Genomic DNA, 17,364 nt, shown 5'->3' with positions numbered 1-17,364 from the left:
CAAAACAAACGATGCGTCCAAGCCTTCATTAGTAATTCAAAAAGTTCACTTCAGAAATAGTATCACGGCTTGTGCTGTTTCTAACAAGTCATTGGATAAACAAGGATGGGTGTGTGCATGTGTGTGAGAGAGAGACAGAGAGAAAGAGAGAGAGACTGAGCGTGTGCGATCACCTGTTGCCACTCCCAAGCAGTGATGCTGTCAGCGTTCTGAAGGTCAGCTTTCTGAGTGGAAAAATAGCATCCAAGTGGGGGTATTTCTCCCTATTTCGTTGTAACCACTCAAGTCATTTACTATAGAAACAGCAATGTCCTCCACCATTTTAAACAGTGTGTATCCAATGTGGAAACTCGGTAAGTGCCTCGAGTTCTGTAATCAAACACTCTGTTGTGTCTCTCAGCTGTGATGAGCCTTAATCCTGAAATTGTTCATTTAAAGCCGTTTAAAACAATGTCCTAGCTTAAGAAATGTAGTGGTAATACGAGCGACCATGGAGTGCTGTTCTATGTAAACAATGACTAACGGGTTCACTTTATTTCACCAACTGGCTCATATTACACACAAAAATAATCTTTTGCCACCACCTGCTGGCTAACATATGTAATTTCAAAAATAAAGACAGTAACTCCTAAAAGATATGCACTACTCTTACACTTTAGTTTAGAACGGCAGGAACACAAGCGGAGTGATACATAGTGAAGCGTCAAAGTGCTGATGCTGTCAGACCATCAGTGCTAATGGAACGTCGCTTGTCCAATCAGATTTGAGCACCGGACCTAACTGTTGTATATGTGTGTGTGTTGTGTATATATGTATATATGTATATATATATATATATATATATATACACACTACAATAATAATCATATTTTTTCATTTTTAATTTGTTACTATTAGTAGAGCTGTCACAATTATTAAATTTGGCTGACGATTAATTAAAAAACAAAAAACAGTGATTATGACGATTAATTGTCTGTTTTACTGCTTTCACAATTAATTGTAATATTTCTAAAGGTGCATGTGTGCTTTCATGCACCTTAAAAAGACATTTATACATATTTAACTTCAAATATATCAATGAACTAATAAAATAGTGATATATGATTTCATTTTAAGGCTTTAAAATATCAAAATATACTTAAATATCTCTTTTTGGTCAACTTTACTTTGTCAATTTTACATTTACAGTGTTATTTTTAGATAATATATTATATATAATATAATATATAAAATCTTTTTATTTTATTTACATTATATAAAATTATATTATATAATGCAACTGTAAAATATTTCTGTTCTAATTTCTTCACTTTCACACATTATTTTAATGCTCTGATTAAACCCACAAGTGCTTATTTCTCATGAAGCAAAACATATGAGAATTAGTTTAATCATTTTATCACTCCACAGAGGGGTATTCCAGAAAGCAAGGTTAACTTACTGTGACATAAACCCTGAACTTTCAGCTGATTAACCCAAAACTTGCTTACTCGCGGTAAGTTCCAATACACCTACGCTGGGTTAGTTCACTCAACGTGAGTTTGAAACTCTGAGTCTGTGCACGTTCAAGGTGAACCAAAGTCTTTATAGCCTGTCGGCCATCTTTGCAACGGTCTCGTCATTAAAACTATTTCCTTTATTTTTAATACCATATGATGTATCTGCCACTGTTGTCAAAATGTTTCATAGATTGAATGTAATGTTTATCAGTAGGACACACATGATTATTCATAAGTTAAAGATCTGCGGTAACATAGGTGGAGAATGGTGGGAAGCCCAAAGTGTTATATGACCATTATGTCCTTTTCTTATTTGGTGTGGCAATAAAACTTGTTTGTTGTCTTTTCCCCTAAAAGGCAATGGCTGTGTAGTCTCATGTAGAGGGTCCATCAACATCCAACAACTTGGTATCAAATAAAATGATGTGGTTTTAACTGAAGATCGTGTGTCTGATTATACATTATAGATGTTCATGATCTCAATATTAGAGAAAAGTAACTCATCTCTTCCTAGATGTAAAGGAAACGGTAAAAGGTCCATATTGAAAGGCAGATTAAACTTGTAATATAGAGAAGGACCATACAGCTTCTAATGGAGTAGAGAAGGCTGAGCATCAGAAAGACATCTTTTCATTGAATCTCTTGACCACCAGCTAAATGAAGGCACTCTAAATGTCTCATTTATATTTTCAGATCATAAAGAGATTACAATGAACAAGTCAGGAAATGTGTTCATTTATATGTACAGTGTATGAATTAAAGTGATAAGGAATCAAATCTCAAACCTCTAAGCTATATCAGTTGTCTGTGAAATGATCACATGTTATCTAGTTAGCAAAGGAGTGATTAATTGCTTAAGCTTTGAATTGGCAGACATTACCTGAATATTCATAATACAGAATGTAATTTTATAAATAACATGAATATTCATTGACTAGAAGGAACTATAAAAAGCATGTGGGTGCCATAATAAATTGATTCTTTGATATTTATAAAGATGTTCATTAAATTAATATCATGAAATAAAATTATTTATTAGAAAGACTAAATATAAATACATAAAGCTCTTTATTTACATTTATGCATTTGGCAGACGCTTTTATACAAACAACTTACAGTGCCCTTACTACAATCCCCCAGAGCAACCTGGAGTTAAGTGCCTTGCTCAAGGACACAATTGTGGTTTCTGTGGGGATCGAACCAGCGACCTTCTGATTAACAGTTATGTGCTTTAGCCCACTACGCCACCACCACTACACTCTTACAATGAAGAGAGTGGAGGCTTTTCCAATGTGTTCTACATTAAAAATATTACAGTATTAAAAATTCTCATTAAAAGAAAAAGTACAATGTACACAATTTGTTCACTTCTGAATGCAAATCTGTGGAGTGGAAGACTGGATATGCTAGAGTAAAAAAGATGTGAGTTTAAAAGTATAAACGTGTGCATAATCTGAGATTCCACGCCCACTGTGTCACTATCATAAGGGCATGCATTGAGCAATAATTATGTGCAATACACAGCTTAGTCTATTTATATTTATCCACTTCTGAAGATATTAATTTAACCACTGGAGTCTTGTGGATTACTTCTATGCCGACTTATGTGATTTTTGGCAACCATTCACTTGAAATATATGGACCAAAAGAGCTGAGAAATTCTGCAGAAGTTCATACACATCTGGGATGGCACGAGGGTGAGTAAATGACGAGAGAATGTTCATTTTTGGGTGAACTATCCCTTTAACTTTGTTTGACCTGTGGAATAATTAAGGCCTCTTTAAAAGTCTCTTATTGGTGTAGCTAGCTGTGTCATCACAAAACACAATAGCAGCTATTACCTGTTCTGCAAGAGGATGTGTCTATAGAAATTTCCTGTTTCTGTACTCTCACATATCACATGTAGCTCAAACATATATGTCACACCCCATATAGGGTAAAGAACTATTTCATTGGTGGGTCTAGTGGAATGTTGTTTTGCTGGACTTTATAATGATGTGCTGCACGATTAAACGTTTAAGAAGGATTTAATAGCTCGGGTCTCTGTGTCAGATCAAGAATAATAAAGAAATACAACGCATGACAAAATTATCTGATCTGCAGTCCGGTTGAGATCATGATAGGCAGTGATTATTTAATTGATAGAGTAATCAGCAACATGACCTAAATTACTATTGAGTGAACACAGTGGAGCTCACATGGTCCATCTTCTGTAAGAGACTGTAGTGGAGCGCAGGAAAGATGGAGAAGGTAATGTTACTGTGAACGACTGCACTGTTTTATGTTAAAAAAAATATGTGAGCCTACTTTTAAGATTTACATATATACATTTAATAAAAAAATTCCATCAAATGTAAATGTGTAATTTAAAAAATAAATAAAAATTATGTTAGCTGCAGAACTGCTGCTCCCAGGTGTAGCCTCGTTGCATACGTATCTGAACTTTGGCCATACAATCTCCATCTCACTGGACGAGCCGAGATTCTCTATGTTCCATCGAGCAGCCTAACGAATCCGAAAGAAAACGGCAGAGCAATCCGTGTCCCACCCATCTGCCTGCAGAACTGAAGAAGATTTCTCTTCCTTCAATCGAGCAGGGAAACGGCCTCCCGTCATCTTTCAAGCTTCAAGGAACCGAGTTTGAATCAAACGACGGACGAACACACATACTACCCATGCCCTCACGTGACTCAAGTAAGAGTTTTACGTATAGGCAGAGATAGATTATTATTGTGTGTTATTCTTGTGTATCAAGGTTATTGCTTGTACAGTTTACGGACCCACCGAGTCCACTCATTGCTGCTAATAATACTCAAGGTATTATTGTAACTTGCTGTTGCCACGAATGAGATTTGCTGTGTTGTCGGACAACCATGTTGGGCTGGTTGTGCATTTCCACCACCGCGGGTGAGACCGGCACACTGAGTTTATCATTAAAGAACCAACTACCGTGGCGGACAGATTACAAGCCATTCACAGTGTCTCTGAGTGATAAAACTAATGGTTGCCATCACTCCCACAATCGCTAAACCGGCTTTAGCTGTTCTCTCTCTAATACTAAACGCACACACACACAACCCCTCACAAACATACATGCACACACCTTTGGTGAACAGATAACTTGGTGATAGAGTACAGCTTTGACCCTAAGTTATCGTACCAGCAGAGACACGCGATAAACTGGCAGACGCCATGAACCAGTCTCTCCGCCCACATTCTCTGGCCGGAAACTTACATTTACATTTACATTTATGCATTTGGCAGACGCTTTTATCCAAAGCGACTTACAGTGCACTTATTACAGGGACAATCCCCCTGGAGCAACCTGGAGTTAAGTGCCTTGCTCAAGGGCCCAACAGTGACATCTTGGTGGTGCCTGGGGCTTGAACCCCTGATCTTCTGGTCAGTAACCCTGAGCCTCAACCACTGAGCCACCCTCCTCTCATGCATTTTATTTATTATCCTCTCAGACAAGCTCAGGCTTATCTGTTACCATATCTAATCATGTCACTGTTTAGTTTGTAGTTGTAAGTCAGAAGTTTATCAACTGCATTGCATTGATTATTAATTGATATTACTGCATTAATAAACTTTGTTATACTTTAAAGAGAAGTGTTTTGTAATTGTTCTGCATGCACCTGTGCCAAGGGCTGGCAGGGGATGTCAGTGCTCGGATTCAAGCCTTCATTGTTTTAATTTTGAAAGACGATATTCTCCAGACATCAACTTTCCTAAGCGAACAATCCTATATTGAGACTGCTCTACTGTCTGGTTATTAGTCCCTGATTTCAGAGTGGTGCCCCAGCAATATTAATCCTTATTAATATTCTCTTGATAATTGTTGATTTGAAGTATTAATGAGCTAATGTTGATTCAAATCAATGTGCTATTAATTTGAATAATTAATAATTATCTTTGATAATTGATAACTATTGATAATATCCCAACCCGCTCCTGAACGAAACACACACAATGCCATTCCATTTAAAGAAAACATTCATCCATCTTTTTTGTTATATCAGTGCTTACCTTACATACTGGAAAGCTCTCGTCTGAGATCCTGAACCATACACCTGAAAAAAGTATTTTAACACTGAAGGCACACGTAAAGATGTATGAATGTCTGAATAAATGTACGTGAAAAAGCAAAATAGTAAAGCAAGTGTCATTTATGTCAATGAAACACAACACAGTACACTTTTAAAGCAAGACTTAAAGAAGTTTGTTAAGTTACAACTTATAAAACAATAAAGACAAAAGTATTTGGACACTTTATTGTTGTCAATCGTTGGTGAAACCTGTCCATAGTTATTGTGATAACAAAACCTTTGGTTACTCCGTTAAGACACTAGTGTGAATTTCAGGGGAACTGACTTCATAAATCTACTAAAAATTGCCTCGAGACCAGATGGTTACAAGTAACTACAAAAATGGCTAAGAAAATTCTAGTTAGTTCTAAGAAATGGTTTAGCATTTATTTGAAGATGCCACTTGGCATCTAATGCAGTGACATTCATTCATTTCAACTATGGCTCAAGTGTCCAAAAGTGTCCAAATACTTTCACGTATGTGTGCAAGAAAATTAGTAAAAACATCTTGATGGAAATGAGTGTTAGGAGTGTTATTAAAGGGATAGTTTACCTAAAATGTTTAATTCTCTCATCATTTACTCAGCCTCATGTCATCCCAGATGTATATAACTTTCTTTTACAGAGCACAACAGAAGATTTTTTGAAGAATCAGGTCTCAACGCTAAGGATTTTTTCTATTGGCCCGGTCAGGGCCAGTGCTTCAGACTTTTACTTTCCCTGCCAATATTTTCACTGGTCCCAAAACAAAAATGTAAAATAGCTGATACATCATATATATATATATTTATTAGGGCTGTACAATTTGGGGAAAATGTCATATTGTGATTATTGAGGCTAATATTGCGATATTCGATTGCGATATAATAATTTAATTTAATTTAATTTAATTTGACCAATTGTCACACATTATACATACATTTCTGCATATACATGGTGAAATTATTTATTTTTCACATATCCCAGCTAAGCTGGGGTCAGAGTGCAGGGTCAGCCATGATACGGCGCCCCTGGAGCAGATAGGTTCAAGGGCCTTGCTCAAGGGCCCAACAGTGGTGTCTTGGTGGTGTTGGGGCTTGAACCCACGACCTTCTGATCAGTAACCCAGAGCCTTAACCGCTGAGCCACCACTGCCCCCCACTAATAAACAAATGGTATTATGAGTCAACTTGCTTGTCCATCAAGGAAAATGCTGAAATGTGTATTTCTCAACTCAAACATACAAACTAGCAACAACAACAACTATAAATGCACAGTGTTTTCAAGTTAAAATATTTTTACAAAATTAAATAATAACATCTTTGCATTACTGCAAACTTGTTATTATCTCAATATTACACCTAAATAAAATGGAACAATAAATAAGAACATACAAATTTTCATGAAAATAAGATTGTCCAAACAAACAGGGACAGTTAATCAGGATGTAACATGGACTTTCTATAAACTCGTTTGAAAAGGAAACTGGATATAAAAGTGTGGTTCACTCAATCCACTAAAACTGTTGTTGTTGTGTTTTTTTTTTTTTTTTTTTTTTAAATGACCAACTGGTATTTCCAAATCCTCTTTCTAAAAAGTTCTACTTATCACTGGTACCTCTTGTCCAGTGTGTGGATCATCTTCTGAAATCCCACTTTGCTAACGGTGCATCATGTCTCTTTATATCTCTGTGAAGACCTGTCATATGGCGTGACACTCGCAAAAACAGCTGTAATTGTGCTTTGTTTGGCTTACTGGGCTTTTTAATGAAGTTTTAGTCAATGAAAACAGTTGACATTTTAGTCACATTTTAGTAACATTTAGTCATATTGATATTTTAGCCACTGAACACTGTAAACATTTTAGCCATAAGAGTATTATTAATAAGCATTTGTCAATCTTGTCTATCCAAAACCAATATATATATATATATATATATATATATATATATATATATATATATATATACACATATATATACATACATACACACACACACACACACACACACACACACACACACACACACACATTTTATTGTTGTACTTATTATATGATCTTTAATTAAGGATGAAATAAAGATATATCGCCAAGCTATGATCGGTGTTATTTTTTATATGATCTGTTTACTTTTTTTTTTTTCTGTGTCTGCTCGGCATCCATTTTCACCTGATTTCCACGCTGAACACCGGAAACTGACATGACATGACCACACGTGCACTTATTTATTTAATATAATCACAGCATTTTGCCGTCATATAATCGCACAGGCTGACATCGCAATTACGATATGATTTATCGTGCAGCACTAATATATATATACACACACCCCACTGGTCAAAAGTTTTGAAACACTCATTCTTTATTATAATTTTTCTTCACATTTTAGAATAATAGTAAAGTCATAAAAACTATGGAATAACATAAATGGAACTATGGGAATTATGATGTGACTAAAAATCAATATTATATTTTAGCATCTTCAAAGTAGTCACCCTTTGCCTAGAATTTGCAGACATGTACTCTTGACATTTTCTCCACCAACTTCTTGAAGTTTCACCCTGGGATGCTTTTTAAACAGTATTGAAGGAGTTCCCATCTCTGTTGAGCACTTATTGGCTTCTTTTCTTTACTATTTGGTCCAAGTCATCAATTTAAAAAAACTTTTATTAATAAAATATTAGTTTTATAATTAAATAAATTAATGGCACACTTATATTATATTAACAAAACAAATTTAAAACATTTAAGCATACGCCTTCAGATGAAAATATTTTTAAGATCATTTGAAACATTTCAGTCAAGTGTTTCAAAACTATACATACACTATATTGACAAAAGTATTGGGCCACACACCTTAATCATTAAATTCAGGTGTTTCATTCAGTCCCATTGCCACAAGTGTTTAAAAACAAGCACCTAGCCATGCAATCTGCCTTTACAAACATTTGTGAAAGAATGGGTCATTCTAAAGAGCACACTGAATTTGAGCATGGTACTGTAATAGGATGCCACCATTGCAACAAGTCAGTTCGTGAAATTTCCTCCCTCCTAGATATTCTATGAACAACTGTTAGTGGTATTATTGCAAAGTGGAAGCGTGGAACCCAACCCAGACAACATAAAGTTACAGAGCTGGGTTGCCAAGTGCTGACGCTCTGCTGACTCAATAACTTTAGAGTTCCAAACCTCCTCTGGCATTAACATCAGCACAAAAACTGTGCGCCGGGAGCGTCATGGCATGGGTTTCCATGGTTGAGCAGCTGTATGCAAACCTTACATCACCAAGCACAATGCCAAGCGTCAGATGGAGTGGTGTAAAGCGCGCCGCCACTGGACTCTGGAGCAGTGGAAATGTGTTCTGTGGAGTGACGAATCACACTTCGTTTGGTGGAGCAGGGATAATGCTATGGGGTTGTTTTTCTGGGGTTGGCCTAGGCCCCTTAGTTCCACTGAAATGTTAATGCCTTCGCTTACCAAGACATTTTGGAAATTCTATGCTTCCAACTTTGTGGAAACAGTTTGGGGAAGGCCCTTTCCTGTTCCAGCATGACTGTGCCCCAGTGCACAAAGCAAGGTCCATAAAGGCATGGTTGAATGAGTTTGGTGTGGAAGAACTTGACTGGCCCACACCTCAATCCTACCAAACATGATTGGGATGAACTAGAGCGGAGATTACGAGCCAGGTCTTCTCGTCCAACATCAGTGTCTGACCTCACAAATGCTCTTCTGGAAGAATGGACACACTCCAAAATCTTGTAGAAAGCCTTCCCAGAAGAGTGGAAGCTATTATAGTTGCAAAAGGGGGACCGACTCGATATTAATGCCTAGGAATTTAGAATGGGATGTCATAAAAGCTCCTGTAGGTGCAATGTGTGTGTGTGTGTGTGTGTGTGTGTGTGTGTATGTAGTATATATATATATATATATATATATATATATATATATATATATATATATATATATATATATATATATATATATATATATATATATATATACACACAGGTTTTAATTACATCCTAATGTCATTAGTTATTTTACTCTTAATTAATCCAGCTCCTTTCTCTCGTTAAACGGGATTACCTAAATAAACGAACGACATGCCTCCTCTGTCAATCGGTCATAATAAGATGCTGATCATTGCTCATTCGTAAATTGAATGAGGAAATGGGGTGTATTAGTCCAGTGGCTCAAACCAATGATATGATCCGTCACAGCCCACACTCCAATGCTATTGGCTCACACTACAGTCAGCCTTTACATGTGGGAAAAGCAACCAAAGTGCCTCACGATTCAAACAAGTGCAGTGTTGCGGCTGCAGCTGTTTAGAACAGTTATGTGCTGATTGCAAAGTCACAGAATTTTAGGGGGACAGAAGCCTCCTAAATAAGACCTAATATCACTGATGGCTGCTGCTAAGACACTTGGAAATTAGTGAGGACAGTTCTAGGAGAGTGCGTTCGGTGTTTGCATGCTTGTGCGCTCACAAGACGATTCCTCACCGCTTCCAGCATATTATGCACTCTCGCATCATTGCAAGCTCAATATAATCACGCTCTCTCGTCTCCGAGTGCTCAGTTAGAAGACTTTGTTCATTCGGTGTATTTTTTGTGCTCTCTCGCTCGTTGTCTGCTAACAGTAATGTTATAAATGCAGCATTGGGCAAGTGACAGATCTAGCAACTGGCCCGAACCTCTCTCACACTGGCCCCGGGCCATCAGGCAGTCCTTATTGTCGAGCCCTGGGAATATTTCAGCTCTGTTGGTCCATACAAAGCAAGTGAAAGTGACCAAAACTTTGAAGCTATAAAAAGCAAATAAAAGTAGCATAAAAGTAATCCATACGACTTCAGTACTTAAATCCCCTCTTTTTTCAATATTAATGTTGATATCAGCAGTCTCCTTGGCGATCAAAATTTCAATCTAGATTACACATGCTTTAAGTATGCTCAGAATGCTAGATGGCGCTAGAAAGCGTAATCGAGCTTGAAATCATGATCGCCAAGGAGAAGTTGATTTCAAGATTTACTGTGAAAAGAACAATATATTTTGTTCTATTCTTACCCAAAAACTATTGGGTTGCTTCAGAAGACATGGATTAAAACAATGGAGTTGAATGGATTACTTTTATGCTGCCTTCATATGCTTTTTAGTGCTTCAAAGTTCTGGTCACCATTCACTAGCATTGTACAGACCTTCAGAGCTGAGATAGTCTTCTAAAAGTCTTTATTTTCTGCAGAATAAAGAAGGTCATACACATCTGGGATGATGTCAGTAAATTATGAGAGAATTATCATTTTTGGTCAACTATTTCTTTAAAACTGTGTCTGTGTGTGTGTGTGTGTGTGTGTGTGTGTGTGTGTGTGTGTGCATATTATTCACCGTCAGAGGTTCTCCCTGTAGAGCCTGTAGAATGAAATTACTGACCACTCGTCCATCATTCATGTGCATGCGAGACCCGAAGGTGTTGAAGATCCGAGCCACCCTCACCTCCACTCCCTCCTGTGAAACACAAACATCAACATCAGCACCACCTAATTTCTGCTGTAAGCATTATTTTGAAGTTGTGTGAGAAAATACATATTACAGGTTTATAACCAGATGGAGCTCAAAATGTCTAGAATAACGAGCTGTGCAGATACTGATAGTGATATCTGGATAAACTGAATACACAAAATAAAATAGCATTAGTCAGTGTGGTTAGTGTCGCTTCTATTGTATAAGGTGCCATTACTGGACAAAGTGAAGTGCCAAAATCTTTTAATTTGGGATTCAGTTATGATATTGGGCAACAATCTGAATCATGACATATCGCATTGTGAGATAGTTGGCAATACCCAGCCGTAATCTCATGTTCTTTCTACAGCAGCCTGTTATGAAAACAGTCTAACAGCACATAATTATGGAGCCAATGGACACAAAGACATTATATGTTGGAGACATTCAGTATGACACACCGGGTGCAAAAGAGAAGCACTGGGTTTGACCCTCTGGTCCAACAGTTGTTTAAATGTATCTATACCTCATTATCACAGTACATATTATCTATAAACAAATGTATGCATTTACAATTTTTATTTTGGTCACAGCAGTAGCTGTGTGTGTCTATAAAGATTACATACATTTTTTTGAAAAGCCTCCCTCTGGCAAAGAGACATCAATACCTTTCACTAATGTATGTGGCGATTCAAAATTGATTAAATGCAGCTAAATGCCAAGCAGTTTGGATTTGTACTCTGATCCAGAAATAGACATGAATGCACGTTTGGAACCTTGTAGACTACAGCAGAATTATTTCAGAAATGAAAGAGGGCTGATCTGTAAACACAGAAAGTATGGATGGTAATTGTGTTGACAAAACAATCAGTCTCAGACACTGACATTGATCATTAAATGCACCAGACTGCCATATATATAAGTTGTTGAGTCATTGATGGAGAGCCTGTAGCTCCAAAAAAAAAAGAAAAAAAAAGAAAAACGCAGGTTAGACGTCAATAACATCAAACTTGGGTATGCTTAATTTTTAAAGTACACTCTTTTGACCTCAAGCCCCAACGTATGCATTCTCTAGTGCAGACGTGGTCCCGCATATGGACAGTCCACACCATCTGTGCTGATGACAAAATTGACGTCACATGCACTAAGCGCAAGATGTAGTGTCACACTGCAATACTTCAGCTTGCATTATGCGTAATGATATCAGAGCTCAACAATAAGGATGGCACACTGGCCCAGGTCCAGTGTCAAAGCGTTTTGGGCCATTTAAAGTAAATTGTCACTTGCCCAATCAGGCCAGTGTGATCTTACATGTGATTTCCTGTGATGTACAATTATTGTTGCAAATTCTAGAAATTTTAAATTGTCATAAGCTAATGTTAACTAGCTGGCTAACAGACTAAGTAACGAAGTTTATATCGAAATTATGGAGAATGACTTCTGATAGTCTAAAGCCCTATTTGGACTGGACTAGTTTTCCATGAGGAGGTTGGTGAAAATAGTGTTTCACAGATGTACTTTGTGATTTTAATTTCGTCTGAATCTGACAAGTGTTTTTCACACAACAACAAAAAAAGCAAGAAAATTACTTGCATTTCGGCTTACTCAAGGGTCTTCTGAGAAATCCAATATTTAATATTTCATTTTCACAGTATTTCTCATGTATTTTGACCAACGTGAACTACAGTCAGGATCATACTTATGCGCACCAATCTTCTGCCTACTGCGTGCCTATATGGATGTATATTTTTTATCATTCGACAAAAAATAAGAAAATGAAATCAACCAGGAGAGCCAAATGGTGGAAATAGCTAAAAGCTCTTTTGTGACGGAAATTGATTCTCAGGGTGATGTCTGTAAAAGTACATTTTCATGGCTCCTCTGTGTTAAATCTCAAGCATTCTGATGACAATTAAATCAAGGGGGACGAGCTAGACTTTTTGTCGACCACATAATTGCAGTTGCCCTTGTTATTTGGAAAATTCAGAAAAACTAGTTAAAATAGGAGGTACGTACAAACGAACAAGATTTTCTCCAAAATACTACAAGCGTGGACACATTCCCAAAAAATGTGAGGGTCAGTTTCATCTACAGCATTACAGAAGGAGCAACGTGGATCTATTTCAGGGAGCATGTTTCTTAAATAAAGATTGACTAAGATTTTACTGATGGTAAAAATGGTGTAACAGTTTAAAGGGCCCCTCCTTAACCTTGTTGGTAATTAAATATAGTGAGGTAAAGACCATACGACCTGCGTCAGACATGCTTGTGTCGTGTCTTGGGTGTGTTGCGTCATAAAAGTAAAATGTTTAGGTCACTGTGTCAAGTTAAATATAGTTTAATACTCAATCTTTAAACACATCTTGAGATCCCTTGGTTCGCACGTTTATGAAGTGTGTGCACTGAAGAGTTGTTAATGTTTTGTTCACTGTATAAACTGCGCGTTGCTCACACAGCTGAAATTTCACTTACTGCCCTCTGGAGTAAACCAGTGGTACTACAAGCTTGAATCTCTAAGATTGCGATTAAACGCGCTATTTTTTGTCAAATTAATCGCATGTTATTAACGCGTTAAATCGACAGCCCTAAAATATATATATATATATATATATATATATATTCAGATAATTAAAATGCATTACATTCTTGTGGTAAATCATTGCCAGTCATAAGTCAATCATTGTCATACAGTTCACAGCAATCCATTTCACAAGTGAATTTTTCAATCAGTTGGAGATTTATTATGAGGGCTTGTTTAAGGACCCGTCAATTTCAACAAGCGTCAGACATGCTTGTGTAGCGTCTCGGTTGCGTTGCGTCATAAACATAACATTTTTAGATCACTGTGTCAAGTTAAATATAGTTTAATAATTAGAACACATCTTGAGATCCCTTAGTTCGAATTTGTGCTCCAGCAAAAGTTTTGAACGCAAGAACATAACGCATGTCTGTTTTTTGCTGTCTGGTTGTTTTCTTCACTGTATAAACTACGCGTTGCCACACAGCTGAAATTTCAATTACTGCCCTCTGGAGTAAATAGGTGGTACTACAAGCTTGCATTTTTTCAGGGATCTTCTTTATTACAATCCGGGGGCATTACGACTAATTGTGTATTTTTTTTTACATGTTATTTTTAATAAAATTAACATGTTAATGCAGGCCAAGTAAAAATCTGAACTACTCTGCTGACCTGACTAATCCTTTACTGTAAAACCCTGGATTAGCAGAAATTATTTTATTTGACATGGAGCAATTGCATACATTTCGTCATATATCTTCTGAAGACTTGGAATGTAACACAAAAAAATATGGACTACTTTTAGGGTGCATTTGTTGTTCTTTTTGGAGCTTGTCAGTCATGTGTGAACATTTTGTGGTCCATGGAAAAATAAAAGCATGCAGATAAATATAAAGACAAAATCTTGAGTGAAAGTCACTTTGCAAAAAGAATGTCACCTGACTGATATAAAAGCAAAGCAAAATATCAGTGATAAAGACAAAAAATTTCAGAACAAACAGTCTGTTATAAGTTGTGGGCATAAAATAATACTGCTCATCACTGCATTTTGTTTAAAAAAATTAAAAAGTCTTCTAGAAAAGCAGAATTGGTATGATATCAGCTACATAAATCAAAGAAATGTATGCGGTCTCAAGGCAGAATCTACACATGTACTCACTGAATGGGGTCTTCATGAAGCACTGGCCTTGAAACACTGTGCTCCACTTACAGAGAGAAACTGGAAATGTAGCTGGATAAGCTAGAGATTTTATGTCCAACAATACTATATTTAACTCAGTGGGCATGAATAAAAACATGAAAACGCTCATGAATAGCATTATAAATGAAGGACGGACAAGAAAAATGGCAGACTTTCCTTAAGGAGGACAATACCATGACAGCATACTTAAGTGGCCTTCTTATAGATCGGAATTCACTTGCCTGATTGCAAGGCATACATTTGATTACACACAGATGCTAACAACACACAAACACACTGTGAGTGTGTGCATAGCATAGATTAACTTTACAGTGGGTTTTGGAGGAAAAAAGAACAACAAAACAACATTAATTTCTAGGGACAAACATAATTCCCCCTATCTGTGTTATTAGACCTCAAAGTGTGTGACAAAACACATTTTACACTACACGTGCCGTCCTAACCCTCCAAATCAACAAAGCTGCAACTCTTATTCCAACAGCTTTTTTTGAAATGGGAAAAGCCTAGACTCAACAAATCAGATTCAAGAGCTGGAACTATCTGTATCATAAATCGACATAAAAAGGCACACAGTGAACCCTACGTATCCCAGCATCCCTGGACTGAGAGGCCTGTCAGCTGATTGACTGCTAAATGCTGGAAGCTTTTATTAAAAGCAGCAGGGTGTGAATTGTAATTCTGCTGCTCACACTGAGCTCGAAAATGATAAAGGGAGGACAATTCAGCAGGTAAAACGCCTTCCACATTGGTACACTATTGTGTACCCTCAGTAATAAGATGAAGTAGGGGAGATGACATGACTTACTGATTGACTTTTGAATGAATGGATGGAACAAGTTTAAAAATATGAAAATGACGAAACATGGGAAGAGATGCTTCCACAGCCAGAAGTGCCATAGAATTAGCATCATATTGTGTGTTTGCATTTGGGTAGTTTAATATGTAATATTTCTTATTATGAAGATAACATGTCCTGCTGTTTGACAGGTTATACTCCATCCTCAACTATATTGAACCACATTATTGCTAATTCTTCCACTTCTAATATGCAAGAACAGCAGGTGGGCTCCTTGCCACAGCAAGAGACTGGCAACTTCTGGTCGACCTAGGGTGACAGCTCAGATTCCCAGATACCATTGCAGTGAACTCATGCCAGACATGGTCCTGATGTTTGAAACAATAAGGCAGATGGTCCTGCTGAAGCTGACGATCCCCTGGGAAGACTGTACTGAAGAAGCGTATGAGAGGAAGAGGGCCAGGTATGAGGGCTTGGTAGGTGAATGCCGCATTCACGGTTGAAGGGCTAGATCTGAGCCTGTTGAAGTTGGTTGCAGATGCTTTGCCAGAGGGTCTCTCTTCAGAACACTCAAGCACCTTGGCATCACAGGGCTGCACAGGAAAAAGGCCATCAAGAACATCATGGATGCAGCGGAGAGGGCATCAAGATGGCTATGGATCAAGCGAGGTGTCTGATGATTACATAACTGATTATGTGTCCAAGTAGCATCTTGAGGTGTATGTCAGGACTAGGGATTTGTGAGACTAGTCAACTAAACAGTTTTGATGCTGAAGGTCGACACTGGAATTACTAGTCGGTTAATATTTCCCCCATTAAACTGTTCCAATTTTTTTTTTACACTTTTACGTTTGGCTTTCTGGTTTAAAGAGGCTGTGCTTCAATTACTGTCAGATTAATGTTACTTATTTTCAATAGAATTAACAAATATATAAAAAAAGTCCTCTCATCGTTTATTCCAGATGTATATTACTTACTTTCTTCTGATGAACACAAATTAAGATTTTAGAAGAATATTTCAGCTCTGTTGGTCCTCACAATGCAAGTGAATAGTGGCCAGAACTATGAAGCTCCACAAAGCATATAAAGGCAGCATAAAAGTAATTAATATGACATTCAAACAGATCAACAGTTATATCCATTTTAGTACTATAAACCTACTTTCCAACAGCCCTCCTTTGCACGTTCATGTTTACTGATTTGCATTCTTTGTGCGTATCGGCACCTACTGGGATGCTGATTTTTTCTTACTATTTTTCTTTCCTTTGCTTTATCTCTGTTTTTTTCCTACTGCCAAGTAGGAGGAGATATGCACGAAGAATGAAAATTGTTAAACAACAGAAGATGAACTCGGCCCTCTCATGAACCCACATAGGAATGCTGGTGAATTTAGTAAATTTATATTATAGTTAAAAAAATATTTTAAATATTGATCTGTTTCACACCCTCACCTATCATATCACTTCTTAAGACATGGATTTCACCACTGGAGTTGTATAGATAATTTGTATGCTGCCTTTATATTAATTTTGGATGTTCAAAAATTCTGGCCACCATTCATTTGCATTGTACTGACCTACAGAGCTGAGAAATGTTTAAATAAAATATGTGTGTTCTGCAGAAGAAAGTCATTCACATCTGGGATATCATGAGGGTGAGTAAATGATGAGAGAATTACATTTTTGGGTGAAACTTCCCTTTAAATCCATAAACAAAAGGAAGACCTCAAAGCTAACAGACATGAACTAAAAGCCACAAAACTCAAATTATGATTTCATTGGGTCT

General features: G+C 37.0%; 2 protein-coding genes across 2 annotated transcripts in view; one reads left to right on the top strand and one right to left on the bottom strand.

Annotated features, from left to right (window-relative positions):
- LOC127659000 (cytoplasmic protein NCK2-like) overlaps window positions 1-17,364 on the top strand; it is a 576,925-nt gene that overhangs the window by 124,793 nt on the left and 434,768 nt on the right. The gene's annotated exons all lie outside the window — the stretch shown is intronic.
- uxs1 (UDP-glucuronate decarboxylase 1) overlaps window positions 1-17,364 on the bottom strand; it is a 138,912-nt gene that overhangs the window by 28,998 nt on the left and 92,550 nt on the right. The window contains exons 10-11 of the mRNA XM_052148600.1: window positions 10,951-11,070; window positions 5,529-5,572 (exon numbers count right to left, since the gene is read on the bottom strand). Coding sequence (XP_052004560.1) covers window positions 5,529-5,572; window positions 10,951-11,070 — 164 coding nt within the window. The remainder of the gene's footprint in view (window positions 1-5,528; window positions 5,573-10,950; window positions 11,071-17,364) is intronic.

This window comes from Xyrauchen texanus, chromosome 18, assembly GCF_025860055.1.
Source record: "Xyrauchen texanus isolate HMW12.3.18 chromosome 18, RBS_HiC_50CHRs, whole genome shotgun sequence".
NCBI classification, from domain to species: domain Eukaryota; kingdom Metazoa; phylum Chordata; class Actinopteri; order Cypriniformes; family Catostomidae; genus Xyrauchen; species Xyrauchen texanus.
Note: the sequence above shows the minus strand (reverse complement) of the source record. Positions and strands in the feature narration are given on the sequence as shown.